Source organism: Nomascus leucogenys, chromosome 14 (genome assembly GCF_006542625.1).
Source record: "Nomascus leucogenys isolate Asia chromosome 14, Asia_NLE_v1, whole genome shotgun sequence".
In the NCBI taxonomy this organism is placed as follows: domain Eukaryota; kingdom Metazoa; phylum Chordata; class Mammalia; order Primates; family Hylobatidae; genus Nomascus; species Nomascus leucogenys.
Window position 1 is genome coordinate 34,927,688 of NC_044394.1, and position 27,804 is coordinate 34,955,491.

The 27,804-nt window shown below is 45.4% G+C and overlaps 1 protein-coding gene and 1 pseudogene across 5 annotated transcripts in view; one reads left to right on the forward strand and one right to left on the reverse strand.

The window, feature by feature from the left end:
- Positions 1-262: 262 nt before the first annotated feature.
- The window catches only part of C14H2orf42 (chromosome 14 C2orf42 homolog), a 43,044-nt gene continuing 15,502 nt past the window's right edge, over positions 263-27,804 (reverse strand). For all 5 annotated transcript variants that reach the window (XM_030827877.1, XM_030827878.1, XM_030827881.1 and 2 more), the window contains 6 exons: positions 27,136-27,240; positions 20,825-20,929; positions 15,771-15,878; positions 15,328-15,428; positions 10,884-11,046; positions 263-946 (listed from right to left, as the gene is read on the reverse strand). In XM_030827877.1, coding sequence (XP_030683737.1) covers positions 738-946; positions 10,884-11,046; positions 15,328-15,428; positions 15,771-15,878; positions 20,825-20,929; positions 27,136-27,240 — 791 coding nt within the window. In that variant the 3' untranslated portion in view covers positions 263-737. The remainder of the gene's footprint in view (positions 947-10,883; positions 11,047-15,327; positions 15,429-15,770; positions 15,879-20,824; positions 20,930-27,135; positions 27,241-27,804) is intronic.
- On the forward strand, positions 17,212-17,653 carry LOC105738557 (annotated as a pseudogene).

Below are 27,804 nucleotides of genomic sequence, written 5' to 3' on the forward strand. Positions count from 1 at the left end.
CTGTGATCATTCAGTCAGAAACAGCAATTGAATTTTACTAACTGGAGAATATATAAAGATACAAGTATGAAGTGAACAAGCTATCACAAGCATTAGTTTTAAACAGCAATATTCCCTTGACACCTGGATCTCTTTCCTGTATCACTATTGAAATATCAATATTCCTTTGATACCTGGATCTGTTTTTCCCGTATCACTATCAGTTAAATCCCGCCTCCCCCCGCCAAAATTTATAATTTTATAAACAGGCGACCATGAGATATAATTTGGAAAAAGTAGTGACACTGTGCTTTATTTGAGAACAGAATAAAGAGCATGGCTGGAACTCTGCCAAGATGGTCTTTAACATTCTGCCCTAACCAGGGTGTTAACTTTCCAACACTGTTGGTATATGGCTGAGTGCTGCAAATTTCTCAGAGAATTAGCAAAAGGTTGAAATAAACGCTAAAGATGAGTCCGTAAGAAGGAAAATAAGCTGGTTTTCTTTCTGTTCCTTTTAAACTCTAGCCAGAAATACTGCCCAATGCATAATGAAGACTGTACACAGCAGCACCAAAAAGGCTATTTACAAGAGATTTTCTTCAACAGAATCCACTTGAAAGCACTGAGAATTTGCATCTTAGCTAAGAGCAGTTCACAAAGGAACAGGGCCATCTAAGTGCCTAACTAGCATTTAAAGTTGTCAAGGGGTGGGGATGTGCAAATTAAGCAGCAAAAGATTATTCTCTTGTTTTGCCTTAAGGGAAAGTGATAGTGGTCAGAGGGGCCAGTTCCAAGGGCTGGTCCAAGGAGGGCCGCTGGTCTTGGTACTCCGCCACATGCCCATTCCGGTGGTGGCCATACTCAAACTTGATCCGCAGCTCGCCAATCTTAGACTGGGGAAGGATATCTGGAATCCACTCGATGATGAAAGGTGTTGGCTCCTTTTGATCTGGGGAAGTGTTGCCTAAAGAGAAAAAAGGAGTATTAGTACAATTCCACCTGACTCTAATGGGTGTTCCTAATTGCAAAAAAAGTGTCTGGAATTGGAGCAGTCTGTTCAGCTTTGATAATCAGAAGGCCAAATGAGGTTTATAAATTCAGTGGTGATTGGGATATCAGATTTATTGATCATCATGAAGTTGTTGGGTTTTTTTGAGACGGAGTCTTGCTCTGTCACCCAGGCTGGAGTACAGTGGTGCAATCTCGGTTCACTGCAACCTTTGCCTCCCGGGTTCAAGCGATTCTCCTTCCTCAGCCTCCTGAGTAGCTGGGATTACAGGCGCATGCCACCACGCCTGGCTAATTTTTTGTATTTTTAGTAGAGATGGGGTTTCACCATGTTAGCCAGGATGGTCTCAATCTCCTAACGTCATGATCCGCCTGCCTCAGACTCCCAAGTGCTGGGATTACAGGCGTGAGTCACCACGCCCAGCCATCATGAAGTTAAAACATACATATTTAGGCCAGGCATGGTAGTTCACGCCTGTAATCCCAACAGTGTTGGCGGGCAAGGTGAGAGGATAGCTTGAGGCCAGGAGTTTACGACCAGCCTATGTAACAAAGTGAGACCCTGTCTCTACAAAAAATTAAATAAGCCAGATGTGGTGAAATGTGCCTATGGCCAACTACTTAGGAGACTGAGGTGGGAGGATTGCTTGAGCCCAGTAGTTCAGTGCCAGCCTGGGCAATACAGTGAGACTCTGTCTCAAAAAAACAAAGTAATACAAGAAAACAAGAAGGGTAGATCAGGGACAGTGGCTCACGCCTGTAATTCCAGCACTGTGGGAGGCTGAGGTGGGTGGATCACTTGAGGTCAGGAGTTTGAGACCAGCCTGACCAACATGGCAAAACCATCTCTACTAAAAATACAAAAATTAGCCAGGTGTGGTGGCATGCTCCTGTAATCCCAGTTACTTGGGAGGCTAAGGCGGAAGAATCGCCTGAACCCAGGAAGCGGAGGCTTCAGTGAGCTGAGATCATGCCACTGCACTCCAGCCTGGGCAACAGAGTGAGACTCCGCCTCAAAAAACACCCCCAAAAAACAAAAAAAACAAGAAGGATGGATTAATGTATATACATTTTTATATTATAAAAATTAATAATGTATATACATTTTTCTCTCAGCACTACTTAACTTTCGACTTCATAAGCTAGTATTTTACTTTTTTGTTTGTTTGTTTTTTGAGATGGAGTCTTGCTCTGTTGCCTAGGCTGGAGTGCAGTGTTGCAATCTCGGTTCACTGCAACCTCTGCCTCCTGGGTTCAGGTGATTCTCCAGCCTCAGCCTCCCAAGTAGCTGGGACTACAGGCACGTACCACCATGTCCAGCTAATTTTTGTATTTTTAGTAGAGACAGGGTTTCACCATGTTGGCCAGTCTGGTCTCTAACTCCTGACCTCTGGTGATCCTCCCACCTCAGCCTCCCAAAGTGTGGGGATTACAGGCGTGAGCCACTGCGCCTGGCTTATATTTTACTTTTCACTTCACTATGTTATTCTCCTTCCACTTTAGCCTAAATAGTCACCCCTTTTAAACTCCTTCCCTCTACTTCTTTTGGTCCTTTCTCACAAAGACTAAGACATCACTGATATGATGAGAAACAAAGCATCCATCCACTCACCCCAGACTAACAGCCTTATTGGCAGGGTATTTTGGTCTGTTTGGTTTCTTTTAGTCATAGAATATAAATGTTAGGTATTATCTAGCTCATGTTTGTCACAGACATTCTAGCTTCCATTTCAAATGATATCTGGAGCTGCTGCCAACTTTTCACTTAAATATCAATGAAGACATAGAAAAAGATGAAAACTCACAACTGATGAACACTAAGACCACTGGCAGCTTCTGGGAGGAAATATAAAACAGGTGGAGATGGATGAAAAGAAATCTACCCAGACTTTGGCCATAGCATATCCCATCTTTCCTTCATAAAGGGAGGCTACATGGAAAAAGGCAGGAAAATACTTTGTCTCTCTCACTGTTTGTGCCCTGGCTAGTACTTATACAGAGCAGCAAATGAGCAGCGCCACTTCCTTTCCTTTAGAACATCTCACACACACCCCTCCCCACTCATGTACCTGAATTCTTGATGACTGCAAAGGGGACTTGGAGGAGGGTAGGTGCATTTAAGGTGAATAGCAGGGCCAGGTGCAGTCATTCACGTCTGTAAACCCAGCACTTTGGGAGGTCAAGCCAGGCAGATCACGAGGTCAGGAGTTCGAGACCAGCCTGATCAACATGGTGAAACTCCGTCTCTACTAAAAATACAAAAATTAGCCAGGCATGGTGGTACACCCTGTAATCCCAGCTACTCAGAAGGCTGAGACAAAAGAATTGCTTGAACCTGGGAGGCAGAGGTTGCAGTGAGCCGAGATCGTACCACTGCACTCCAGCCTAGGCAACAGAGCAAGACTTCATCTCAAAAAAAAAAAAAAAAAGTGAATAGCAGTGGCAGAGTGTGTTCCGGAAGGTATAGTCTGCACTAGTAAAGCAATTTGGGTGTGAGAAAGAGGAGAAACCCTTGAAAACTATATATGCGGGGAATCTTAGTTTTGTGTGTTTTTTTCCTATATTCCATTATTAGCAATGAAGGAGGCAGAGATGATCAGGAGATGCCACTGTGGTAGGAAAGAGAAACATTAGATCTGAGAACTCTGCATCAGCACTCCACATACAGATCTGAGAGGGAGCCAGCCATCACGCAGGAGTGGTCCCAAGCAATCTGCCTGTTACCAAAATTTGAGTCTGGACAGATCTTTTTTTTTTTTTGAGACAGAGTCTCGCTCTGTCAGCCAGGCTGGAGTGGCGCGATCTCAGCTCACTGCAAGCTCTGCCTCCCAGGTTCACGCCATTCTCCTGCCTCAGCCTCCCGAGTAGCTGGGACTACAGGCGCCCGCCACCGTGCCCGGCTAATTTTTTGTATTTTAGTAGAGATGGGCTTTCACCGTGTTAGCCAGGACGGTCTCAATCTCCTGACCTCGTGATCTGCCTGCCTTGGCCTCCCAAAGTCTGGACAGATCTTATCTGTTCAGTAATAAGTAAAGAAAAGAACAGGAAGTTAAAAAAAAAACTACATAAGGAAAAGGGAGTAAATAGCTAGAAGAATCAAAGGAAGGGAAAGCAATGACTGATACATCTATCCAAAAGAAAATTTAAACGGCCGGGCGCGGTGGCTCACGCCGGTAATCCCAGCGCTTTGGGAGGCCAAGGTGGGTGGATCATGAGGTCAGGAGTTCGAGACCAGCCTGGCCAAGGTGGTGAAACCCTGTCTTTACTAAAAATACAAAACTTAGCTGGGCGTGGTGGCGGGCACCTGTAATCCCAGCTACTTGGGAGGCTGAGGCAGGAGGATCGCTTGAACCCGGGAGGCAGAGGTTGCAGTGAGCTGAGATTGCACCACTGCACTCCAGGCTGGGTGACAGAGCAAGACTCCGTCTCAAAAAAACAAACAAACAAACAAACAGAAATTTCAGGGAACTGTTTAGCAACCACAAAAGAAAAAAAATAAGATCCAGCCTTTATGAAAATAAGGCCAGAATCATTAAGGAGAGCCCAGACTGGGAGGAAAAGGCAGCTGGATGAGAGTAAAAGGAAGACGAACAAGAAAAGGCCAAATTTCAAGAATCACAAAGAGTAGAATTAAAATCTACATGGTCAGCTGGGCACAGTGGCTCATGCCTGTAATCCCAGCACTTTGGGATGATCAGGGTGGAGGATCGCTTGAGGTCAGGAGTTCAAGACCAGCCTGGGCAACACAGTAAGACCCCCATCTCTATAAGAAATTTTTACTAAAAAAAAATCTGACATGGTTCTAAAATATATTACAAACCCATAATAACCCAAAGAGTGTGGTACTGGCACACTCTAGACAGATTAAAGGAACAAAACAGAAAGATTAGAAATAGACACAAATAGAACAGGAATTTAGCCTAAGATAAAGATGGCATTTGTAACTACTAAAAGAAAAACAAATAAATGTTTCTTACAGTAAATGGTTTGTATCAACCAGATATCCATCTGGAAGAAAATAAAAGGTGGTGGAATCTTATCTATAACTTACCTAACTTACATCATGATAAATTCCAGAGAATCGAGTTGTTTTGTTTTGTTTTGTTTTGTTTGAGACATGGTCTTGCTCTGTCACCCAGGCTGGAGCGTAGTGACACAATCATGGCTCACTGCAGCCTCAACCTCCAGTGCCCAAGTGATCCTCCCACCTCAGCCTCCGAAGCAGCTGGGACCACAGGCATGTACCACCATTCCTGGCTAATTTTTTTTTTTTTTTTTGAAAGTAAGTTTATTAAGAAAGTAAAGGAGGCCGGGCATGGTGGCTCACCTCTGTAATCCAGCACTTTGGGAGGCCAAGGTGGGCTGATCACAAGGTCAAGAGATCAAGACCATCCTGGCCAACATGGTGAAACCCCGTCTCTACTAAAAATACAAAAATTAGCTGGGCGTGGTGGCACAGGCCTGTAGTCCCAGCTACTCAGGAGGCTGAGGCAGGAGAATTGCTTGAACCTGGGAGGTGGAAGTTGCAGTGAGCCAAGATCGCGCCACTGCACTCCAGCCTGGTGACAGAGCAAGACTTCATCTAAAAAAAAAAAAAAAAAAAAAAAAAAAAAAGAAGGTTAAAAGAAGGTAAAGGAATAAAGAATGGCTACTTCATAGGCAGAGGAGCCCCCAGCTAATTTTAAAAATTCTTTTATAGAGATGGGGTCTCCCTGTGTTGCCCAGGCTGGTCTCAAACTCCTGGGCTCGACTATCCTCCAACCCCAGCCTCCCAAAGTGCTGGCATTATAAGTGTGAGCCACTGTGCTCTGTCAGATCAAAGATTTAAACATAGAAAAACTCAGGTTAAAGAATACTTTTGAAAAATACAAAATTAGGCCGGCTCTGGTGGCTCATGCCTGTAATCCCAGCACTTTGGGAGGCTGAGGCGGGTGGATCACCTGAGGTCAGGAGTTTGAGACCAGCCTGACCAATATGGTGAAACCCCGTCTCTACTAAAAATATAAAAATTAGCCGGGCGTGGTGGTGTGTGCCTGTAGTCCCAGCTACTGGGGAGGCTGAGACAAGAGAACTGCTTGAACCTGCGAGGCAGAGGGTGCAGTGAGCCAAGATCGTGCCACTGCACTCCAGCCTGGGCGATAAAGCAAGCCTCCATCTCAAAAAAAAAAAAAAAAAAAAAAGGCCGGGCGCAGTGGCTCATGCGTGTAATCCCAGCACTTTGGGAGGCCGAGGCGGGCGGATCACACGGTCAAGAGATCGAGACCATCCTGGCTAAAATGGTGAAACCCCGTCTCTACTAAAAATACAAAAAATTAGCTGGGTGTGGTGGCGGGTACCTGTAGTCCCAGCTAGTAGTGCCCAGCTACAGGCGGGCACCTGTAGTCCCAGGAGAATGGTGTGAACCTGGGAGGTGGAGGTTGCAGTGAGCCGAGATTGCGCCACTGCATGCCAGCCTGGGTGACAGAGTGAGACTCCATCTCAAAAAAAAAAAAAGAAAAATACAAAATTAAACACCAGCAGAACTAAACTAAGAATATGGTATCACTGGCCGGGTGCAGTGGCTCAAGCCTATAATCCCAGCACTTTGGGAGGCTGAGGCGGGCAGATCTCCTGAGGTCGGGAGTTCGAGACCAGTCTGACCAATGTGGAGAAACCCCGTCTCTACTAAAAATACAAAATTAGCTGGGCATGGTGGCACATGCCTATAATCCCAGCTATTCGGGAGGCTGAGGCAGAAGAATCTCTTGAACCCGGGAGGCGGAGGTTGCGGTGAGCCGAGATTGCCTCATTGCACTCCAGCCTGGGCAATAAGAGTGAAACTCCGTCTCAAAAAAAAAAAAAAAAAAAAAAGAATATGGTATCACCTTCAAAAACTATGAAGACAAGACAAGAATGTAGTCCATTTAGCAAAAAATAAGACAAAAGACCAACTATATCAATTATAATAAATATAAAGAGGACAGACTACTAAAATTAGAAAAACTCAAAACCAAGTATATAATGTTGATAAGAGATTCATCTAAGTTGGGCATGGTGGTGTGTGCCTGTAGTCCCAGCTCCTTGGGAGGCAGAGTGGAAGGATCACTTGAACCCAGGAGTTCAAGGCTGTAGTGCACCATGATCACACCTGGAAATAGCCACTGCACTCCAGCCTGAGCAACATGGCAAGACTCTGTCTCTAAAAAAAGATTCAGTTAAAACAGTGTCGCAAAAAAGTTAAAACTAAATGGATGGCGAACATATTAAAAAAATAAAAAACAGGCCAGGCATGGTGGCTTATGCCTGTAATCTCAGCACTTTGGGAGGCTGAGGCAGGAGGACTGCTTGAACCCAGGAGTTCAAGACCAGCGTGGGCAACAGAGTGAGACCTCATCCCTACTAAAAATAAAAAGAAATTAGCTGGGAATGGTGGCACGTGCCTGTAGTCCCAGCTACTCAGGAGGCTGAGGTGGGAGGATCACTTGAGCCCAGGAGTTCGAGGCTGCAGTGAGCCGTGATTGTGCCACTGCACTCCAGCCTGGGTAACAGGGCAAGACCCTATCTCAAAAAAAAAAAAAAAAAAGTAAAATGTAAAAAATTAAAAGAATAAAAAACAAAAGAAAGCTGGTGTCACTGTTGTAATACTGGACAAAGAATTTAGGGCAAAAGTTCGTTCTACATTGATAACATACAATTTACATTAACAACATCTGGCAGTAACTCTGATGTACCAACAACACTGCATTTAAAATAATTAAAGGCTTTTAGAAATATAAGAAGTCATTCAGGGAAACATAATTTTAGTAGCAAATGGTAAAATGACTCTTCTAGTCTTTGACAGGTCAAAGAGATAACAGAGAGGAGTTAAACATCAAAATAAAATGACTGATTTAAAAGCTATATATAGCTGGGCGTGGTGGCTCACGCCTGTAATCCCAGAACTTTGGGAGGCCAAGGTGGGCGGATCACCAGAGGTCTGGAGTTCGAGATCAGCCTGGTTAACATGGTAAACCCTGTCTCTACTAAATATACAAAATTAGCTGGGCATGGTGGCATGCACCTCTAATCCCAGCTACTCAGGAGGCTGAGGCAGGAGAATCGCTTGAACCCAGAAGATGGAGGGTGCAGTAAGCCGGGATCACACCACTTGCTGCACTCCAGCCTGAGCAACACAGTGAGACTCGGTCTCAAAAAAAAAAAAAAAAAAAAGGAAGAAATTAAAGATACATCTTCTGACCTCAAAATAATAAAACTAGAACTTGGAAACTAAGAATATGAAGATGAAAAGCCTCAACTAATTTGAAATTTTAAATACAAGGTATTGAGGACACAGAGAAACTAAATTATAGATGATTCAGATAATAACTTTAAATGTTATCAAACATTAATTTAAAAACTTGAGTATTCCTTTTATTATTTATTTATTTATTTATTTTTGAGACAGAGTCTGGCCCTCTCACCCAGGCTGGAGTGCTATGGCAGGATCTCCGCTCACTGTAACCTCCTCCTCCTGGGTTCAAGCAGTTCCCCTACCTCAGCCTCCCAAGTAGCTGGGACTACAGGCACGCACCACCACACCCGGCTAATTTTTTGCATTTTAGTAGAGATGGGGTTTCACCATGTTGGCCAGGATGATCTTGATCTCCTGACCTCATGATCTGCCCGCCTCGGCCTCCCAAAGTGCTGGGATTACAGGCATGAGTCACCACACCTGGCCGCGCCTGGCTAATTTTTGTATTTTTAGTAGAGATGGGGTTTCGCCATGTTGGCCAGGCTGGTCGGAACTCCTGACCTCAAGTAATCCACCCGCCTAGGCCTCCCAAAGTGCTGGGATTACAGGCATGAGCCACTGCACTCGGCTGAGTATCCCTTTTTTTTTTTTTCTTTTTGAGATGGAGTCTTGCTCTGTCGCCCAGGCTGGAGTGCAATGGCGTGATCTCGGCTCACTGCAAGCTTTGCCTCCCGGGTTCACACCATTCTCCTGCCTCAGCCTCCCGAGTAGCTGGGACTACAGGCGCCTGCCACCATGCCTGGCTAATTTTTTGTATTTCAGTAGAGATTGGGTTTCACCATGTTAGCCAGGATGGTCCAGGATGGTCTTGATCTCCTGACCTCGTGATCTGCCCGTCTCAGCCTCCCAAAGTGCTGGGATTACAGGCGTAAGCCACCGCGCCCGGCCCTCGGCGGAGTATTCCTTTTAAAATCTACAAAAATAAAACAGTTCCAAGAAAATATTAGGAAAAATTTTAAAAGAGAAATTATTATAGACAAAAGAAGGAAATAATTTAAAACAAATTTAGGGCCGGGCCCGGTGGCTCACGCTTGTAATCCTAGCACTTTGGGAGGCCGAGGTGGGCAGATTGCCTGAGCTCAGGAGTTCGAGACCAGCCTGAGCGACATGGTGAAACCCTGTCTCTACTAAAATACAAAAAATTAGCTGAGTGTGACGGTGGGCGCCTGTAATCCCAGCTACTCGGGAGGCTGAGGCAGGGGAATTGCTTGAACCCGGGAGGCAGAGGTTGTGGTGAGCCAAGATCATGCCACTGCATCCAGCCTGGTGACAGAGCGAGACTCCCTCTCCAAAAAAAAAAAAAAAAATTTAGAACTGATAAAAGCCAGTTATCTGATTTGGAAAACACCATAAAGCAGATGAAATTCAAGTGCAGTCTAAAACAGACTTAGAACAGATTTTAATTTTTGTTCTTTTAGTAAAGTGGGGGTCTTGCTATATTGTCCAGGCTGGTCTTGAATTCCTGGCCTCAAGCGATCCTGCTGCCTCAGCCCCGAAAGCTCTGGGATTACAGGCATGAGCCACTGTGCCCAGCCTTCATTTACTATTATCACTACTGGGACTTCATCAAGAGTACCAATTTAATATTAACTATACTAAAACTAAGAGATTTCCATAACTGGCAATAACAAGTTAGAATCAGGATAGATATTTCATTCACAAGAGCAGCAAAAAATATAATATTCACAAGAATTTGACAGAATAATTACAAATTCTAAATTTCTTCTGGAAGAATAAATGCAAAACTGAAGAAACAAAGGGGGGCCACCAGATAGATCCCAAAGCTAAATTAGTTAAAATTATGGCGAAGGCCGGGCGCGGTGGCTCACGCTTGTTTAATCCCAGCACTTTGGGAGGCCGAGGCAGGCGGATCACGAGATCAGCAGATCGAGACCACGGTGAAACCCCGTCTCTACTAAAAATACAAAAAAATTAGCCGGGCGTGGTGGCGGGCGCCTGTAGTCCCAGCTACTCGGAGAGGCTGAGGCAGGAGAATGGCATGAACCCGGGAGGCGGAGCTTGCAGTGAGCCGAGATCGCGCCACTGCACTCCAGCCTGGGTGACAGAGCGAGACTCCGTCTCAAAAAAAAAAACTATGGCGGGCATGCATTTATTCATTCAGCAAGTTTTTTGTTTGTTTGTTTGTTTGTTTGTTTGAGGCTGAGTCTCACTCTGTCGCCCAGGCTGGAGTGCAGTGGTGAGATCTCGGCTCACTGCAACCTCTGCCTACTGGGTTCAAGCGATTCTTGTGCCTCAGCTTCTTGAGTAGCTGGGACTACAGACACGTGCCACTATGCCTGGCTAAGTTTTGTATTTTTGTAGTAGAGACGGGGTTTCACCATGTTGGACAGGCTGGTCTCAAAACTCCTAACATCAAGCAATCCACCTGTCTCGGCCTCCCAAAGTGCTGGGATTATAGGCGTGAGCCACAGCACCTGGCCTGTAATTTTATTTTTGAAAACATTGGTTCAAATGAAACAAAATACCTTATCCCACGATTGCCTTTACAAGGTGAATGAATGTGTCTTCTTTGTTTAAGGTCAAGATCCAAAGCTTTGGACAGTGTACTGTACTGTTCACCAGCTGACACTCAAAGGAAGATGCACTTTTGAAGTTCACTTACCAACTTTGAGAAAAGTTTTTAGTTCCAAGGGTCGCAGCACTGGTTGTTTTTCTATACGACTGTAGGTTTCTGCTATGCTTTCTACTTCCACTTTAGGGCACTTAAATAGCTCATAAGTCCCATCTCGGTTCTGGATAAAGCTACGGGTGATTTCCAAGGGCATCTGGACACCAAGACAATACCAAAAAAAAGGTGAGAGAGAAAACTTTCAAAATAGACCAATACCTGGATGACAACAAATCTTTTATTATTCCTTCTTTCTTGTTAAGTATATTCAAATGAATTACAACTTCCCTGTTTTTCAAGAAAATCCTGTCAACAAATCTGCCTTTTCTCCCTTACATCATTCATGGCTTTCCTTTTTTCTCTAAAATCTTAAATTTCCACCCCAGCCAAACTATATACCAACTGAACCTCTAACATCTTCATGGGTACATGACTGCTGCTGGCACAGACCTGCTCTAAAATCAGTTTTATTCCTTCCCCTACTGCTCTGCTAGCAGCATTCTTCTCTTAAATTCCTCTGTTCATAGCACCTACAGCTCACCTCACCTCCTGTATGCTTCATACTGTCCTTGGGACTGAGCCAAGCAGAACTGGAACTGGATGCTGTGGTGACCCAGAGCAAATTACAAACTTCTCAGAGCGTGTTTTCTCATGGGCAAAATGCAGTTAATGCCAGGGCATGGCTGGGAGGTCAAATGAGGTGACGGAGGTAAGTAATGCCTGACAGTGAGAAGCTCCATGATTGTTAGCTCTCTTCTCCCACATGCCTGCACCCTGGGTTGCTTCAGTGTCTCCCTAAATGTCATCCATTCCAGGCTAAAAGCTGACTCTGTGACATCTGCATTTAAAGGAGTTCCTCAAGTGTCTTTAATGCCAATACAGCCCTTTTCTAGGGTTCACATGTATTTTTTTTTTTTTTAAGAGGCAAGGTCGCTAGGAGCGGTGGCTCATGCCTGTAATCCCAGAACTTTGGGAGGCTGAGGTAGGTGGATCACCTGAGGTCAGGAGTTTGAGACCAGCCTGACCAACATGGAGAAACCTCATCTCTACTAAAAATACAAAATTAGCCAGGCCTGGTGGCAGATGCCTGTAATCCCAGCTACTCGGGAGGCTGAGGCAGGAGAATCGCTTGAACCTGGGAGGCGGAGGTTGAGGTGAGCCAAGATCACATGATTGCACTCCAGCCTGGGTTACAAGAGTGAAAGTCAGTGTCAAAAAAAAAAAAAGAGTCAAGGTCTCACTTGGTTGCCCTTGCTGGAGTACAGTGGCAAAATCATGGCTTACTGCAGCCTCCCACTCCCAGGCTCAAGTGATCCTCTTGCTTCAGCTTCCTTAGTGGTTGGGACTACAGGCACACACCACCAGGCCTCACTTTTTCTTTTTTTCTTTTTTTTTGGAGATGGAGTCTAGCTCTGTCACCCAGGCTGGAATGTAGTGGCACGATCTCAGTTCACTGCAACCTCTGCCTCCCAGGTTCAAGTGATTCTCCTGCCTCAGTCTCCTGAGTAGCTGGGATTACAGGAGCAAGCCACTATGCCCGGCTAATTTTCGTATCTTTAGTAGAGACGGGTTTTCACCATGTTGGCCAAGCTGGTCTCAAACTCCTGAACTCAGGTGATCCGCCCACCTCGGCCTCCCAAAGTGCTGGGATTACAGGCATGAGCCACCTCGCCAGGCTCTTTTGCTTTCTTTCGTTTTTTTTGTTTTTTTAAGAGTAGGGGCCTTGCTGGCTGGGCGCAGTGGCTCACGCGTGTAATCCCAGCACTTTGGGAGGCCGAGGAGGGTGGATCACCTGAGGTCAGGAGCTTGGGACCACCCTGGCCAACATGGTGAAACCCTGTCTCTACTAAAAATACAAAAATTAGCCGGGCGGGGTGGTGTACCTGTAATCATAGCTACTTGGGAGGCTGAGGTGGGAGAATTGCTTGAACCTGGGAGGTAGAGGCTGCAGTGAGCCAAGATTGCGCCACTGCACTCCAGCCTAGACAACAGAGTGAGACTCTGTCCCAAAAAAAAAAAAAAAAAGGTAGAGGCCTCACTGTGTTGCCTAGGCTGGTCTTGAACTCCTGGCCTCAAGCAATCCTTCATCTCAGCCTCCTAAATTGCTGGTATTATAGCCACCATGCCTGGCTCACATGTAAATTCTGTAGCTACCAAACAACTTATTTTTTCTTTCCTCAACAGAAGAATGCCTTGCAATTAAGCTACTCTTAATGTATCAAATCACATTATGCTGAATTTTCTATTTTTTTTGAGATGAAGTCTCGATCTTGTCCTCCAGGCTGGAGTGCAATGGCGCGACCTCAGCTCACTGCAACCTCCGCCTCCTGGGTTCAAGCGATTCTCCTGCCTGTAGCTGGGATTACAGGTGCCTGCCACCATGCCCGGCTAATTTTTGTATTTTTAGTTGTGACGGGGTTTCACCATGTTGGCCAGGCTGGTCTCGAACTCCTGACCTCAGGTGATCTGCCCACCTTAGCCTCCTGAAGTGCTGGGATTACAGGTGTGAGCCACCGTGCCCAGCCTATGCTGAATTTTCTACACAATTCTATTACTGTAGGAAGAAAAACTCCATCTCAAATTTTCAGGATCTACTTGGAAAACATTTTTTTTTTTTTTTGAGATGGAGTCTTGCTGTGTCGCCCAGGCTGGAATGCAGTGGTGCAATCTTGGCTCACTGCAAGCTCCGCCTCCCGGGTTCAAACCATTCTCCTGACTCAGCCTCCCAAGTAGATGGGACTACAGGTGCCTGCCACCACACTCGGCTAATTTTTTTGTATTTTTAGTGGAGACGGGGTTTCACTGTGTTAGCCAGGATGGTCTCGATCTCCTGACCTTGTGATCCACCCGCCTCGGCCTCCCAAAGTGCTGGGATTACAGGTGTGAGCCACTGTGCCTGGCCCCAAAAACATATTTTAAAATGTGTAAGACAGGCACAGGGGCTCATGCCTGTAATCCATGCACTTTGGGAAGCCAAGTCGGGTGGATCACTTGAGGTCAGGAGTTTGAGACCAGCCTGGCCAATATGGCAAAACCCTATCTCTACTAAAAATACAAAAATTAGCCAGACATGGTGGTGCACACCTGTAGTCCCAGCTACTCAGGAGGTTGAGGCATGAGAACTGCTTGAACCTGGGAGGTGGAGGTTACAGTGAGCTGAGATCATGCCACTGCACTGCAGCCTGAGCAACAGAGCAAGAGACTCTGTCTCCAAAAAAAAAATAAAAACATAAAATGTCTAGTGTGGCTGGATGTGGCAGATTACACTTGTAATCACAGTACTTTGGGAGGCCAAGATGGGAGGACTGCTTGAACCCAGGAATTTGAGACCAGCCTGGGCAACACAGCAAGACCCCATCTTAATTTTTTTTTTTTTTTTTTAATTAATAGGATGGGCCTGGTGGCTCATGCCTGTAATCCCAGCACTTTGGGAGGCTGCGGCAGACAGATTGCTCGAGTCTAGGAATTTGAGACCAGCCATGGCAACATGGGGAAACCCCATCTCTACAAAAATTAGCTGGGCATGGTGGCATGTGCCTGTAGTCCAAGCTACTCAGGAGGCTAAGGTGGGAGGATCACTTGATCCCAAGAGGTAGAGGTAGAGTGAAACGTGACTGTACTCCAGACTAGGCAACAGAGTAAGACCCTGTCCCCAAAAAACCAAAATACAAACAAAAAAGACCAAAAAAAAATTTTTTTTAAAGGGTCATTTCTCAGGCGGGCACAGTGGCTCATGCCTGTAATCGCAGCAGTTTGGGAGGATCATGAGGTCAGGAATTCAAGACTAGCCTGGCCTACATGGTCAAACCCTGTCTCTACTAAAAGTACAAAAATTAGCCAGGTATGGTGGCACATGCCTGTAATCCCAGCTAGCCGGGGGGCTGAGGCAAGGGAATTGCTTGAACCTGGGAGGCAGAGGTTGCAGTGAGCCAAGATTGCGCCACTGCACTCCAGCCTGGGTGACAGAGCAAGACTCCATCTCAAAAATAAAATAAAATAAAAAGGGTCATTTCTCTAATGAGAACAAAGCTGTAGTTTGGGGAGGAGGTTTTAATTGTGCTGGTGCCACTGACTTCACAAATATTATATCATCTCAAATTATTTATATACTTTCTAGCTGCCTGCCAGTCAAATCTAGGACTCATCATAAGTATTAGGGGGTCATTATTTAATTCATACGAAAAATTCTCTGTTTTTTTATCCCAAAGGCAAAGAAAAAGTATATTCCAATTTAAGATACTTTTTTCAAGCCATAGGGAACACACATAAAAATTGGAGTCAGAACTATAAAGCCAGGGATATTTCTGAATAATCTCTTAGCATGAAAAAGAGAAACTCTGGTATCTGTAACTCAAGAAACCATGCAAATATACTCCCTGTACTTGCCTCCCTCTCTTCCCTTCACAACCCTCCCACTGTTATAGAAATAAACTCTCACCTCTGGGGTATCTAAGATTTGTTTAACTTGCAGGATATTAGTGATATGCCAAGTATACTTGGAAAAGGTTCCCAGTGGCAAGGCATCTTTCCGAACAAAAGCTTCAACGTGAAAAAAGGACAAAATTAGATTACCAAAAAATAACATTTTCTTTTATTGTATTTGTTACCTAGTTTCTAATACAGTACTATTATTTCCTTATAGATTCTTAGCACTTTTAAAAAGAAATTCTAGCGGCAAATATATAAAAGGTTTTGGCAGAAATGTGACAAATCAGTTGATGTAGATAATTGATATGCTGATCACTGAAGGCTTTGTGCCCCAGACGTGTGAGTAGAAGTCCTAACTCTGAATCTCACGGTGAGTATTCCACACAGATTTTTTCCAAACATAATTCTCTATGTTCAAGACATCCATCACTATACCAAAGGGAAATCCTGTACCTGTGGTGGAGTTGGGGAGCCGTTTTTTTGCACTTCCTATAGATATTCTCTGTTGCAGGGCATCAAAAAAGGACTGAGGAATGTGGAACACCAGTGGTTCTGGTTTGCCTATGGGAAACAAGAAGAAACAACCCATTTAAAGAAACTCAGTGGACTTTCTGAGGTACAGGGAGAGGTGGAAGAAAAGGAATCAAGGGACGTTAATAACTAAAAATACCACTGAGATTTTTTTTTTTTTTTTTTGAGACGGAGTCTCGCTCTGTCACCCAGGCTGGAGTGCAGTGGCGCGATCTCGGCTCACTGCAAGCTCCGCCTCCCGGGTTCACGCCATTCTCCTGCCTCAGCCTGTCTGAGTAGCTGGGACTACAGGCACCCGCCACCACGCCCGGCTAATTTTTTGTATTTTTAGTAGAGACGGGGTTTCACCGTGGTCTCGATCTCTTGACCTCGTGATCTGCCCGCCTCGGCCTCCCAAAGTGCTGGGATTACAAGCGTGAGCCACCGCGCCCGGCCTGAGATTTCTTTATATAGAGGCAAAAAGAAGGTTTTGATTGACCTTTCTGGGCCAAGAACTGTCACTAGCCCTACTGTTGATCCCTTGCAAACATAAAAAACACAGTGTAGCCTGGGCAACAACAAAAGGAAGACCCAGTGTCTACAAAAAAAATTTTTTTTTTGAGATGGAGTCTCACTCTGTTGTTGCCCAGGCTGGAGTGCAATGGCATGATCTTGGCTCACTGCAACCTCTGCCTCCCGGGTTCAAGCAATCCTCCTGCCTCAGCCTCCTGAGTAGCTGGGACTACAGGTGTGCACCACCATGCCTGGCTAATTTTTATATTTTTAGTAGAGATGGGGTTTCACCATGTTGGCCAGGCTGGTCTTGAACTCCTGACCTCGTGATCCGCCCACCTCGGCCTCCCAAAGTGCTGGGATTACAGGCATGAGCCACTGTGCCTGGCCAAAATTTTTCTTAAATTAGCCAGGCGTGGTGGCATGCACCTGCTGTCCCAGCTACTTGGGAGGCTGAGGTGGGAGGATCAACTGAGTCAAGGAGGTTGAGGCTGCAGTAAGCCATGATCATGCCACTGCACTCCAGCCTGGGCAACAGAGTGAGACCCTCCCTCAAAAAGGAAAAGAAAAGAAAGGCCAGGCGTGGTGACTCACGCCTGTAATCCCAGCACTTTGGGAGGCCGAGGTGGGTGGATTACCTGAGGTCAGGAGTTCGAGACCAGCTTGGCCAACATGGTGAAACCCCATCTCTACTAAAAAAAAAAAAAAAATTAGCTGGGCATGGTGTTGCGTGCCTGTAATTCCAGCTACTCAGGAAGCTGAGGCAGGAGAATTGCTTGAACCCAGGAGGTTGCAGTGAGCTGAGATCATGCCACTGCACTCTAGCTTGGGCAACAGAGCGAGACTCCATTGAAAAAACAGAAAAAAGAAAATGAAAAAACAGTCTTTCCAACTTGGACCCGGCAGAATGGCTCCCGCAAAGAAGGGTGGCGAGAAGACCCGAGAATACACCATCAGCATTCACAAGCGCATCCATGGAGTGGGCTTCAAGAAGCGTGCCCCTCAGGCACTCAAAAGAGATTCGGAAATTTGCCATGAAGGAGATGGGAACTCCAGATGTGCTCATTGACACCAGGCTCAACAAAGCTGTCTGGGCCAAAGGAATAAGGAATGTCCCATACCGAATCCATGTGCGGCTGTCCAGAAAATGTAATGAGGATGAAGATTCACAAAATAAGCTATATACTTTGGTTACCTCTGTACCTGTCACCACTTTCAAAAATCTACAGACAGTCAATGTGGATGAGAACTAATTGCTGATCGTCAGATACAACAAATAAAGTTATAAAATTGCAAAAAAAAAAAAAAAAAAAGAAAAAACAAACTAACACAGTAGACCCTTGTCATCCACCAAGTATAATATTTCAAATTCGCAATTTTAAAATGACTAACACAGCACAGACTTCCCCCTTAAAGGGTATGCGAAGTAAGATGGGATGAGAACAATAAGGCCGAGGTAGCTGCCTCCATTTGATTCCCTTTTGCTTGCTATCCCCAGGTTCTTGCTATTTGCATTCATGTCTAAGCAAACTAACCACATGCTCTCTCACCCAATGGTCAGCACCATGAATGCTGAGGGACTACAAGTTAGGACACTACTTACCCAGCAAGCATCTGTCTTTCTCTCTGAATATGTCCTCAAGGCAGGTAAAATACTTGAAAGTACTTAACAAACCTCTTAAAGAAACTTGCCCAGGCGCGGTGGCTCACACTTGTAATCCCAGCCCTTTGGAAGGATGAGGCGGGTGGATCACCAGGTCAGGAAATTGAGACCATCCTGGCTAACATGGTGAAACCCCATCTCTACTAAAAATACAAAAAATTACCCGGGCGTGGTGGCGGGCACCTGTAGTCCCAGCTACTTGGGAGGCTGAGGCAGGAGAATCACCTGAACCTGGGAGGCGGAGGTTGCAGTGAGCCAAGATCATGCCACTGCACTCCAGCCTGGGTGACACAGTGAGACTCTGTCTCAGAAAAAAAAAGAAACTTGTCAGACATTAGGTCAACAAAAAGAGAGTTAAGGGGAGGGGGTCAAGTGAGTTCAGAGTCTTTCTTAAAAATTCTGTCCAGACCATTACAGCGGTGGCTCACACCTGTAATTCCAACACTTTGGGAGGCCTAGGTGGGTGCATCACTTGAAGTCAGAAGTTCAAGACCAGCCTGGCCAACATGGTGAAACCCTGTCTCTACTAAAAATACAAAAATTAGCCAGGAGTGGTGACACATGCCTATAATCCCAGCTACTCAGGAGGCTGAAACACGAGAATCTCTTTTTTTTTTTTTTCTTGAGACGGAGTCTCGCTCTGTCACCCAGGTTGGAGCGCAGTGGCGCAATCTCGGCTCACTGCAAGCTCCGCCTCCCGGGTTCATGCCATTCTCCTGCCTCAGCCTCTCCGAGTAGCTGGGACTACAGGCACCCGCCACCACGCCCGTCTAATTTTTTGTATTTTTAGTAGAGACGGGGTTTCACCGTGGTCTCGATCTCCTGACCTCGTGATCTGCCTGCCTCAGCCTCCCAAAGTGCTGGGATTACAGGTGTGAGCCACTGCGCCCGGCCGACGAGAATCTCTTGAGCCTGGAAGGTGGAGGTTGCAGTGAGCTGAGATTGTGCCACTGCACTCCAGCCTGTGTGACAGAGCAAGACTGTCTCAAAAAATAAAAAAGAATTAACTTCAAGAAGCCTTCATAAAACACACACACTCATAGTCCAGGAGCGAGCTGACAGAAACTTGGACAGAGGTGGTAGTAATGGAGATGGTGAGACGGAGTAGAGGGTGGTACAGGAATGGGAGGGAAGAGGGAATGGGATGGGATGGAAGAGGACTACAAGTGTTTAGCTTATAGTATTATCAATATTCTGTTTTCTGGGCTGGGCATGGTGGCTCACGCCTGTAATCCCAGCACTTTGGGAGGCCGAGGCAGGTGGATCACCCGAGGTCAGGAGTTCAAGACCAGCCTGGTTAACATGGCGAAACCCCATCTCTACTAAAAATACAAAAAATTGGCCAGGCATGGTGGTGCGTGCCTGTAATCCCAGCTACTTGGGAGGCTGAGGCAGGAGAATCGCTTGAACCCGGGAGGTGGAGATTACAGTGAGCCAAGATCATGCCACTGCACTCCAGCCTGGGCGACAAGTGATTCACCTGCCTCAGCCTCCTGAATAGTTGGGACTACAGGCCTGTGCCACCACGCCCAGCTAATAGGATACTTTTTTTTTTTTTTTCTGAGATGGAGTCTCACTTTGTTGCCCAGGCTGGAGTGCAGTGGCGCAATCTCAGCTCACTGCAAGCTCCACCTCCTGGGTTCACACCATTCTCCTGACTCAGCCTCCAGAGTAGCTGGGACTACAGGCGGCTGCCATCAGGCCTGGCTAATTTTGTTGTATTTTTAGTAGAGACAGGGTTTTACTGTGTTAGCCAGGATGGTCTCGATCTCCTGACCTCGTGATCCACCCGCCTTGGCCTCCCAAAGTGCTAGGATTACAGGTGTGAGCCACCGTGCCCAGCCACTAATAGGATACTTTTAAGGCAACAAGCAGAGACTGGCTAGCTCTGAAACCGCTGACGTTTCATGAGACTGTAACAAATAACACCCAAATCCAGCCTGTGTTCTCCAATGTTCCTCAGCATGTTTATGTCCTTTTTTTTTTTTTAGATGGAGTCTTGCCCTGTTGCCCAGGCTGGAGTGCAATGGTGTGATCCTGGCTCACTGCAACCTCCGCCTCCCGGGTTCAAGCAATTCTCCCACCTCAGCCTCCCACGTAGTTGGGACTACAGGCACCCACTATAATGCCTGGCTAATTGTTTTGTATTTTTAGTAGAGATGGGGTTTCACCATGTTGGCCAGGCTGGTCTTGAACTCCTGACCTCAAGGGATTAGCCCACCTCGGCCTCCCAAAGTGTGGGATTATAGGTGTGAGGCACTGTGCCTGGCCAGCATGTTTAGTAATTCTATATAACTATTTTAGTCTCATGTGTTTAGATTTTCAATTTTTCTTTTTTCCATACAGGGTCTCACTTTGTCACCCAGGCTGGAGTGCAGTAGCACTATTTTTTGTAGAGATGGGGTTCGCTATGTTGTGCAGGCTTAGATTTTCTCTCATCTTTTTTTCCCCTTGCTTTAAGTTTGAGAGTTAGAATAGTCTTATAAAGCTTTGGTATCTCCCTCACCAAACACACACACACACACACACACACACACACACACACACACACGCACACGAACTTATGCAAGCAATCAGACTATGCCTTTACTGATTATTTGCTATGTTTTTTCTCTTCTGTCTCTAAATTTTAATAATTTTGCTGTTCTTGAATTTTAATTATGTGATTGTTCTTTTCTTTCAATTAGATTTCTACTTTCTTGTAGCCCAGTGCTCTCTGGACTGAAGTCCAATTACTTTTCCTATCAGAGGAGAATTATAGCACAATTACCTTAATTTCTCCTACTTTCATCCAGAGCCCAGTTAGATGAACAATACTTACCATCAAACTGATAGTGCATGGTTTGATGGATGCGTTCTGTGACACTGGCCAGCCAGTCTTGGAAGGATAAAGTCACTTGTGCCTCATCTAACAGCTGACCACAGGCTAGGGAAAAAAAAAAAACACACATACACACTTCTTTAGCAACTTTTCTTACAAAATAAACAGCTAATTGAAGTTTGAAAAAGTTAAGAAGTTTTTTATTTTTATTTTAGTTTTTTTGAGATGGAGTTTCACCCTTGTTGCCCAGGCTGGAGTGCAGTGGCATAATCTCGGCTCACTGCAATCTCCGCCTCCCGCGTTCAAGCAGTTCTCCTGCCTCAGCCTCCTGAGTAGCTGGGATTACAGGCACCCGCCACCACACCCGGCTAATTGTTGTATTTTTAGTAGAGATGGGGTTTCATCATGTTGGCCAGGCTGGTCTCCAACTCCTGACCTCAGGTGATCCACCTGCCTCGGCCTCCCAAAGTGTAGGGATTACAGGCGTGAGCCACCGCGCCCAGCCTGTTTTGTATTTATTGACAAGGCTTTGTCATGTTGCCCAGCTGGCTTCAAACTCCTGGGCTCAAGCAATCCACCCACCTCAGCCTCCTGAAGTCCTGGGAGAAGTGTTAATAAGTTTGTCCAGAAAAAAAAAGAAACTTGAAGCTGAACTTCAAAGAAAGCAAATAAACTAAATGAAATAAGATATTCTGGGATTTTTCTTTTTTTTTTCCGACAGAGTCTCACTCTGTTGCCCTGGCTGGGGTGAAGTGGCATGATCTCGGCTCACTGCAACCTCCGCCTCCCAGGTTTAACCGACTCTCATGCCTCAGCCTCCTGAGTAGCTGGGCCTACAGGTGCATCACCATGCCCAGCCAATTTTGTTTTCTTTTTAATAGAGACAGGGTTTTTGCCATGTTGCCCAGGCTGGTCTCAAGCTCCTGGCCTCAAGTGATCTGCCCGCCTTGGCCTCCAGAAGTGGTGGATTACAGGCGTGAGCCACCTGAGGTCAGGAATTCAAGACCAGCCTGGCCAACATGGTGAAACCCCCGTCTCTACTAAAAATACAAAAATTAGCTGGGCGTGGTGGCATGCGCCTGTAATCACAGCTACTCTGGAGGCTGAGGTGGGAGAATTGCTTGAACCCGGGAGGCAGAGGTTGCAGTGAACTGAGATCGTGCCACAGCACTCCAGCCTGAGCAAGAGTGAGACTCTGTCTCAAAAAAAAAAAGAAAAAGAAAATAGGAAATGAGAAGCAACACTGAACTGCATGTTAAAGAATGGTCCTATATAATGACTGTTTAAGGCTGGGCTTGGTGGCTCACGCCTGTAATCCCAGCACTTTGGGAGGCTGAGGCAGGAGAATCACTTGAGCTCAGAAGTTTGAGACCAGCATGGGTAACATGGCGAAACCCTGTCTCCACCAAAAATACAAAAAATTACCAGGCGAAGTCGGGCGTGGTGGCTCACGCCTGTAATTCCAGCTCTTTGGGAGGCCGAGGCGGGCGGATCACAAGGTCAGGAGATCCAGACCATCCTGGCTAATACGGTGAAACCCTGTCTCTACGAAAAATACAAAAAATTAGCCAGGCGAGGTGGCAGGTGCCTGTAGTCCCAGCTACTTGAGAGGCTGAGGCAGGAGAATGGCGTGAACCTGGGAGGCGGAGCTTGCAGTGAGCCGAGATTGTGCCACTGCACTCCAGCCTGGGCGACAGAGCGAGACTCCATCTCAAAAAAAAAAATTAACCAGGCGCGGTGGTGCATAACTGTGGTCCCAACTACTCAGGAGGTTGAGGTGAGAGGATTGCTTGAGCCCAGGAGGCAGAGGCTACAATGAGCCAAGATCACACCTCTGCACTCCAGGCTGGGTGATAGAGTGAGACCCCATCTCAAGTAAAAAAACAAACAAACAAACAAACAAACAAAAAAAAAATATATATATATATATAAATAAAAAAAATGGCTGTTTTAGAGGTTTATAAATTAGTTCTATTCCTGATGAATATGTATCCATATGCCCCAGACCCTCTCAATAATGAACATATTGTTTCATGCCAAGGTTGAGCACAAATAGATGACTGAGTGATGCACGCACTGTGGGTTGCAATGATTAATACCTTTAGACTTAAAACCTAAAACCTTGTATTCAGAAATGTAAAATGAATGAATTCACTTTTTTTGTGAGACCGAGTCTTGCTCTGTTGCCCAGGCTAGAGTGCAGTGGCACGATCTCGGCTCACTGCAACCCCTGCCTCCCGGGTTCAAGCGATTCTCCTGCCTCAGCCTCCTGAGTAGCTGGGATTACAGGTGCCTGCTACCGTGCCTGGCTAATTTTTGTATTTTTAGTAGAGATGGGGTTTTAACATCTTGGTCAGGCTGGTCTTGAACTCCTGACCTCGTGATCCAACCACCTCGGCCTCTCAAAGTGCTGGCATTACAGGCATGAGCCACCGCACCCGGCCGAATTCACTTTTAAATATAAGTGAAAGAGTGAAATCTTGCAGCCCTGGAGTAAATAACTGGAAAAAACAGTAACGAGTGATAGAATTTAATGGAGCCAGAGTTTACAGTTAGGAGTCAAAAGGCTATGGGAGGCTGGGTGCAGTGGCTCACACCTGTAATCCCAGCACTTTGGGAGGCCAAGGCAGGTGGATCACCTGAGGTCAGGAGTTCGAGACCAGCCTGGCCAACATGGTGAAACCCTGTCTCTACTAAAAATACAAAAAATTAGCCAGGCGTAGTGGTGTGCGCCTGTAACCTCAGCTACTCGGGAGGCTAAGGCAGGAGAATTGCTTGAGCCCAGTAGGTAGAGGTTGCAGTGAGCTGAGATTGTGCCACTGTACTCCAGCCTGGGCGACAGAATGAGACTCTGTCTCAAAAAAAAAAAAAAAAAAAAAGGCTATGGGACCTAGGATCCCCACCCACTGAGTGACCAGGGTCCATATCTCAAGTTCCTCTCTTCTAAGATGAAGATATGCATCTGGATGATCTCCAAATTCAAGAGCCTTCCACAGATCCATCATTCTATTTCTTCTCTTAAAATATCTTTATTTCGGGCACGGTGACTCATGCCTGTAATCCTAGCACTTTGGGAGGCCAAGGCGGGTGGATCTTTTGAGCCCAGGAGTTTGAGACCAGATTGGGCAACATGACGAAACTCCATCTTTACTAAAAATACAAATAAATAACCAAGTGTGGTGGCATGTGCCTGTAGTCCCAGCTACTTGGGAGGCTAAGGTGGGAGCATAACTTGAGCCCAGGAGGCTGCAGTGAGCTGTATCCCCGCCACTGCACTCCAGCCTGAGTGACAGAGCAAGACCTTGCGTCAAAGAAAAACACAACAAAAAAATACCGCCAACAACAAAATATCTTCACATGTCTGAAGCACAGTATCACCTAGAGATAATGCCTCAATGACTATTCATTTAAAACTAAGATTATCAGAGGTAAAGGCATACAGTGATAATTTAGATTGAAGCTATCTTCCTTTTTCTTTGCACCAAAGGAAGTGACAAAAAATTATTAAAAATCAGCCATGCGCAGTGGCTAATGGCTATAATCCCAGCACTTTGGGAGGCCAAGGCAGGCAGATCACTTGAGGCCAGGAGTTCGAGAGCAGCCTGGCCAACATAGCAAAACCCCATCTCTACCAAAAATACAAAAATTAGAAGGGCATAGTGGCAAATGCTTGTGATCCCAGCTACTCGGGAGGCTGAGGCACGAGATGAACCTGGGAGGCGAAGGTTGCAGTGAGCTGAGATCGTGCCATTGCACTCCAGCCTGGGTGACAAAGCAAGACTCTGTCTTGAAAAAATATATGTATATAAATAATAAAAAAAACCTATTTGATACTGTTGATCTGCTTACTTTGTGACTTTCCTTAAACACTTATGCCTAGAATGCATAAGTTCTTTTTTTTTTTTTTTTTTTTTTGAGATGGAGTCTCACTCTGTTGCCAGGCTGGAAGTCTAGTAGCATGATCTTGGCTCACTGCAACCTTCACCTCCCAGCCTCCCAGGTTTAAGTGATTCTCCTGCCTCAGCCTCCCAAGTAGCTGGGATTATAGGCACACGCCACCACACTCGGCTATGTTTTTTGTACTTTTTAGTAGAGACAGGGTTTCACCATGCTGGCCAGGCTGGTCTCGAACTCCTGACCTCAAGTGATCCGCCTGCCTCAGCTTCCCAAAGTGCTGGGATCACAGGTGTGAACCACTGCGCCTGGTCATAAGTTCTTAATGAATTAGTTAATTAGTATTGTTTTATATTATTCTTTTTTTTCTTTATTTTAGACAAGATCTCATCCTTTTACCTGTGCAGTGGTGTAATCATGACTCACTACAGCCTCAACATCCCAGGTCAAGCAGTCTTCCCACCTCAGCCTCCTAAGTAGCTGGGTCTACAGGCATGTGACACCACACCCAGCTAATTTTTTTTTTTTTTTTTTTTGGTAGAGATGGAGTCTCACTACTCCCACCTCGGCCTCCCAAAGTGCTGGGATTATAGGTGTGAGCCAGCACACCCAGTCACATAAAGCGCCTTTTTCCTTCAACTTTGAATCTCTATACCAATTGCACATGAGTAATAAGCAATAAGATGAACACATCCTGCAAGACACCTGCTGCTAAACATGTCAGAATTTTTTTGTTTAAAGACATAATTTAGGCCAGGCGTGGTGGCTCACACCTGTAATCTCAGTACTTTGTGAGGCTGAGGTGAGCAGATCACTTGGGGTCAGGAGTTTGAGACCAGCCTGGACAACATGGTGAAACCCCATCTCTACTAAAAATACAAAAATTAGCTGGGCATGGTGGCATGCACCTGCAATTCCAGCTACTTGGGAGGCTGAAACAGGAGAATCGCTTCAACCCAGAGGCAGAGGTTGCAGCGACCGAGATCACGTCATTGTACTCCAGCCTGGGCAACGGAGTGAGACTCCATCTCCAAAAAATAAATAAATAAAAATAAACACATAAATTACTTTTTGAGATAATTGTACATTCACATGCAGTTGTAAGAAATATAAGGCTTCTATACCCTTCATCCGGATTGACCCAAGAGTAACATTTTGTAAAACTATAGTACATCACAGTCAGGAAAATGACATGGTTACAATCTAGTGACCTTATTCACATCTCACCAGCTTTATGTACTTGTGTGTGGTATGCATGCATATAGTTTCACGCATTTTAGGACATGTGTAGACTTGTGTGACCAACACCACAGTCAAGACGTAAAACAGTCCGTCTCAAGACGTAAAACAGTCCATCACAAGACTCCCTGTGCTACTCTTTAATTGCTGCTGTTACAACCTTCCCAACCCCCTTTCTTTTTTTTTTGAGACTACGTCTTGCTCTTATTGCCCAGGATGGAGGACAATGGTGCGATCTTGGCTCACTGCAACCTCCGCCTCCCGGGTTCAAGTGATTCTCCTGCCTCAGCCTCTTGAGTAGCTGGGATTACAGACATCTGCCACCATGTCTGGCTAATTTTTTCTATTTTTAGTAGAGACAGGGTTTCACCATGTTGGCCAGACTGGTCTCAAACTCCTGACCTCAGGTGATCTGCCTGCCTCAGTCTCCCAAAGTGCTGGGATTAGAGGCGTGAGTGCTGTGCCCAGCCCCAACCCCTCTTTAAATCCTGGCAACTACTAATCTGTTCTCCATCTTTATGGTTTTAGACATAATTTAGCTTTTTTAAAAAATTATTTTTTTAAATTAAAAAAGATTATTTCATCACCCAGGTATTTTTTAAATTTAATTACACATATGTTTTGTATGTTTGTTTAAGTAGAGATGGGGTTTTGCCACGTTGGCCGGGCTGGCCTCCAACTGCTGGCCTCAAGTAATCCACCTGGCTTGGCCTCCCAAAGTGCTGGGATTACAGGCATGTGCCATCACACCCAGCCTCATCACCTAGGTTATTAAGCCTAATATCCATTAGTTATTTTTCCTGATCCTCTCACCCCCTTCCACCTTCCCTCCCTCCTCCCACGTTTCACCCTCCAATAAGCTGCAGTGTGTGTTGCTCCCCTCTATGTGTCCATGTGTTCTCATCATTTAGCTCCCACTTATAAGTGAGAACATGCTGTATTTGGTTTTCTGTTCCTGCATTAGTTTGCTAAGGATAATGGCCTCCAGCATAATTTAGCTTTGAGCATGATTTGAAACTGGTGGGACAGGAAAGACCTCAGCCTCATTGCTTCTGTTAGTGTTTATGCTGGGACTCTTTGGGTGACAATGTGCAACAATTTCTTTTGATTATACTGCTTCTGGCTTCTTTAGGATGACTTTCCACCACTGTAGCCTATTCCAGGGAAGGGAAACTTACCCTGCCTTTTTAACGAGGAAGCAACCACAGGCTTTTTCAGGCCACTTTTCCTTAGATTACTGCTCACTGCATCTTGAGGCAGTAGTGAACTGTTCATCTGTGCACCTAAACCACAAATCATTACAGGTTTAACAATGTATCTGCTAAATATAAATTGATGTTAATTTTTAGAGTCTAAAACATATAAACAGTCTTTGCTAATTTCTAGGTTAGCTTCACAATTTCTAGAAGGAGTTAGCATTAGCCTTTACACATAAAATTTTAGATTTCTTATGCTCTTTATAGGAAATTGGGTGAATAAACAGAAATGAAAGGAAGAAAAAAATTCACTTATTGCTCCCACCTGTCAGACAGTTACGATGAATTTTCTAGTGAACTGTCTCCCATTTTCTTCTCTGTGAATATGTTGCTGCTGGTTTTGTGATTTTTAAGTAGTTGTGATTTTACCAGAGTTGCCAAATTTAGCAAAAAGAAAATGTTCTTTTAAATTTCAGATAAACAACAAATAATGTCTTAGTATCAAAGTATGTCACAAATATTGCGTGGAGATACTTATACCAAAAATTATTCGATCTGTAATCCCAGCACTTTGGGAGGCCCAGGTGGGCTGATCATGAAGTCAGGAGATCGAGACCATCCGGGCTAACATGGTGAAACCCCATCTCTACT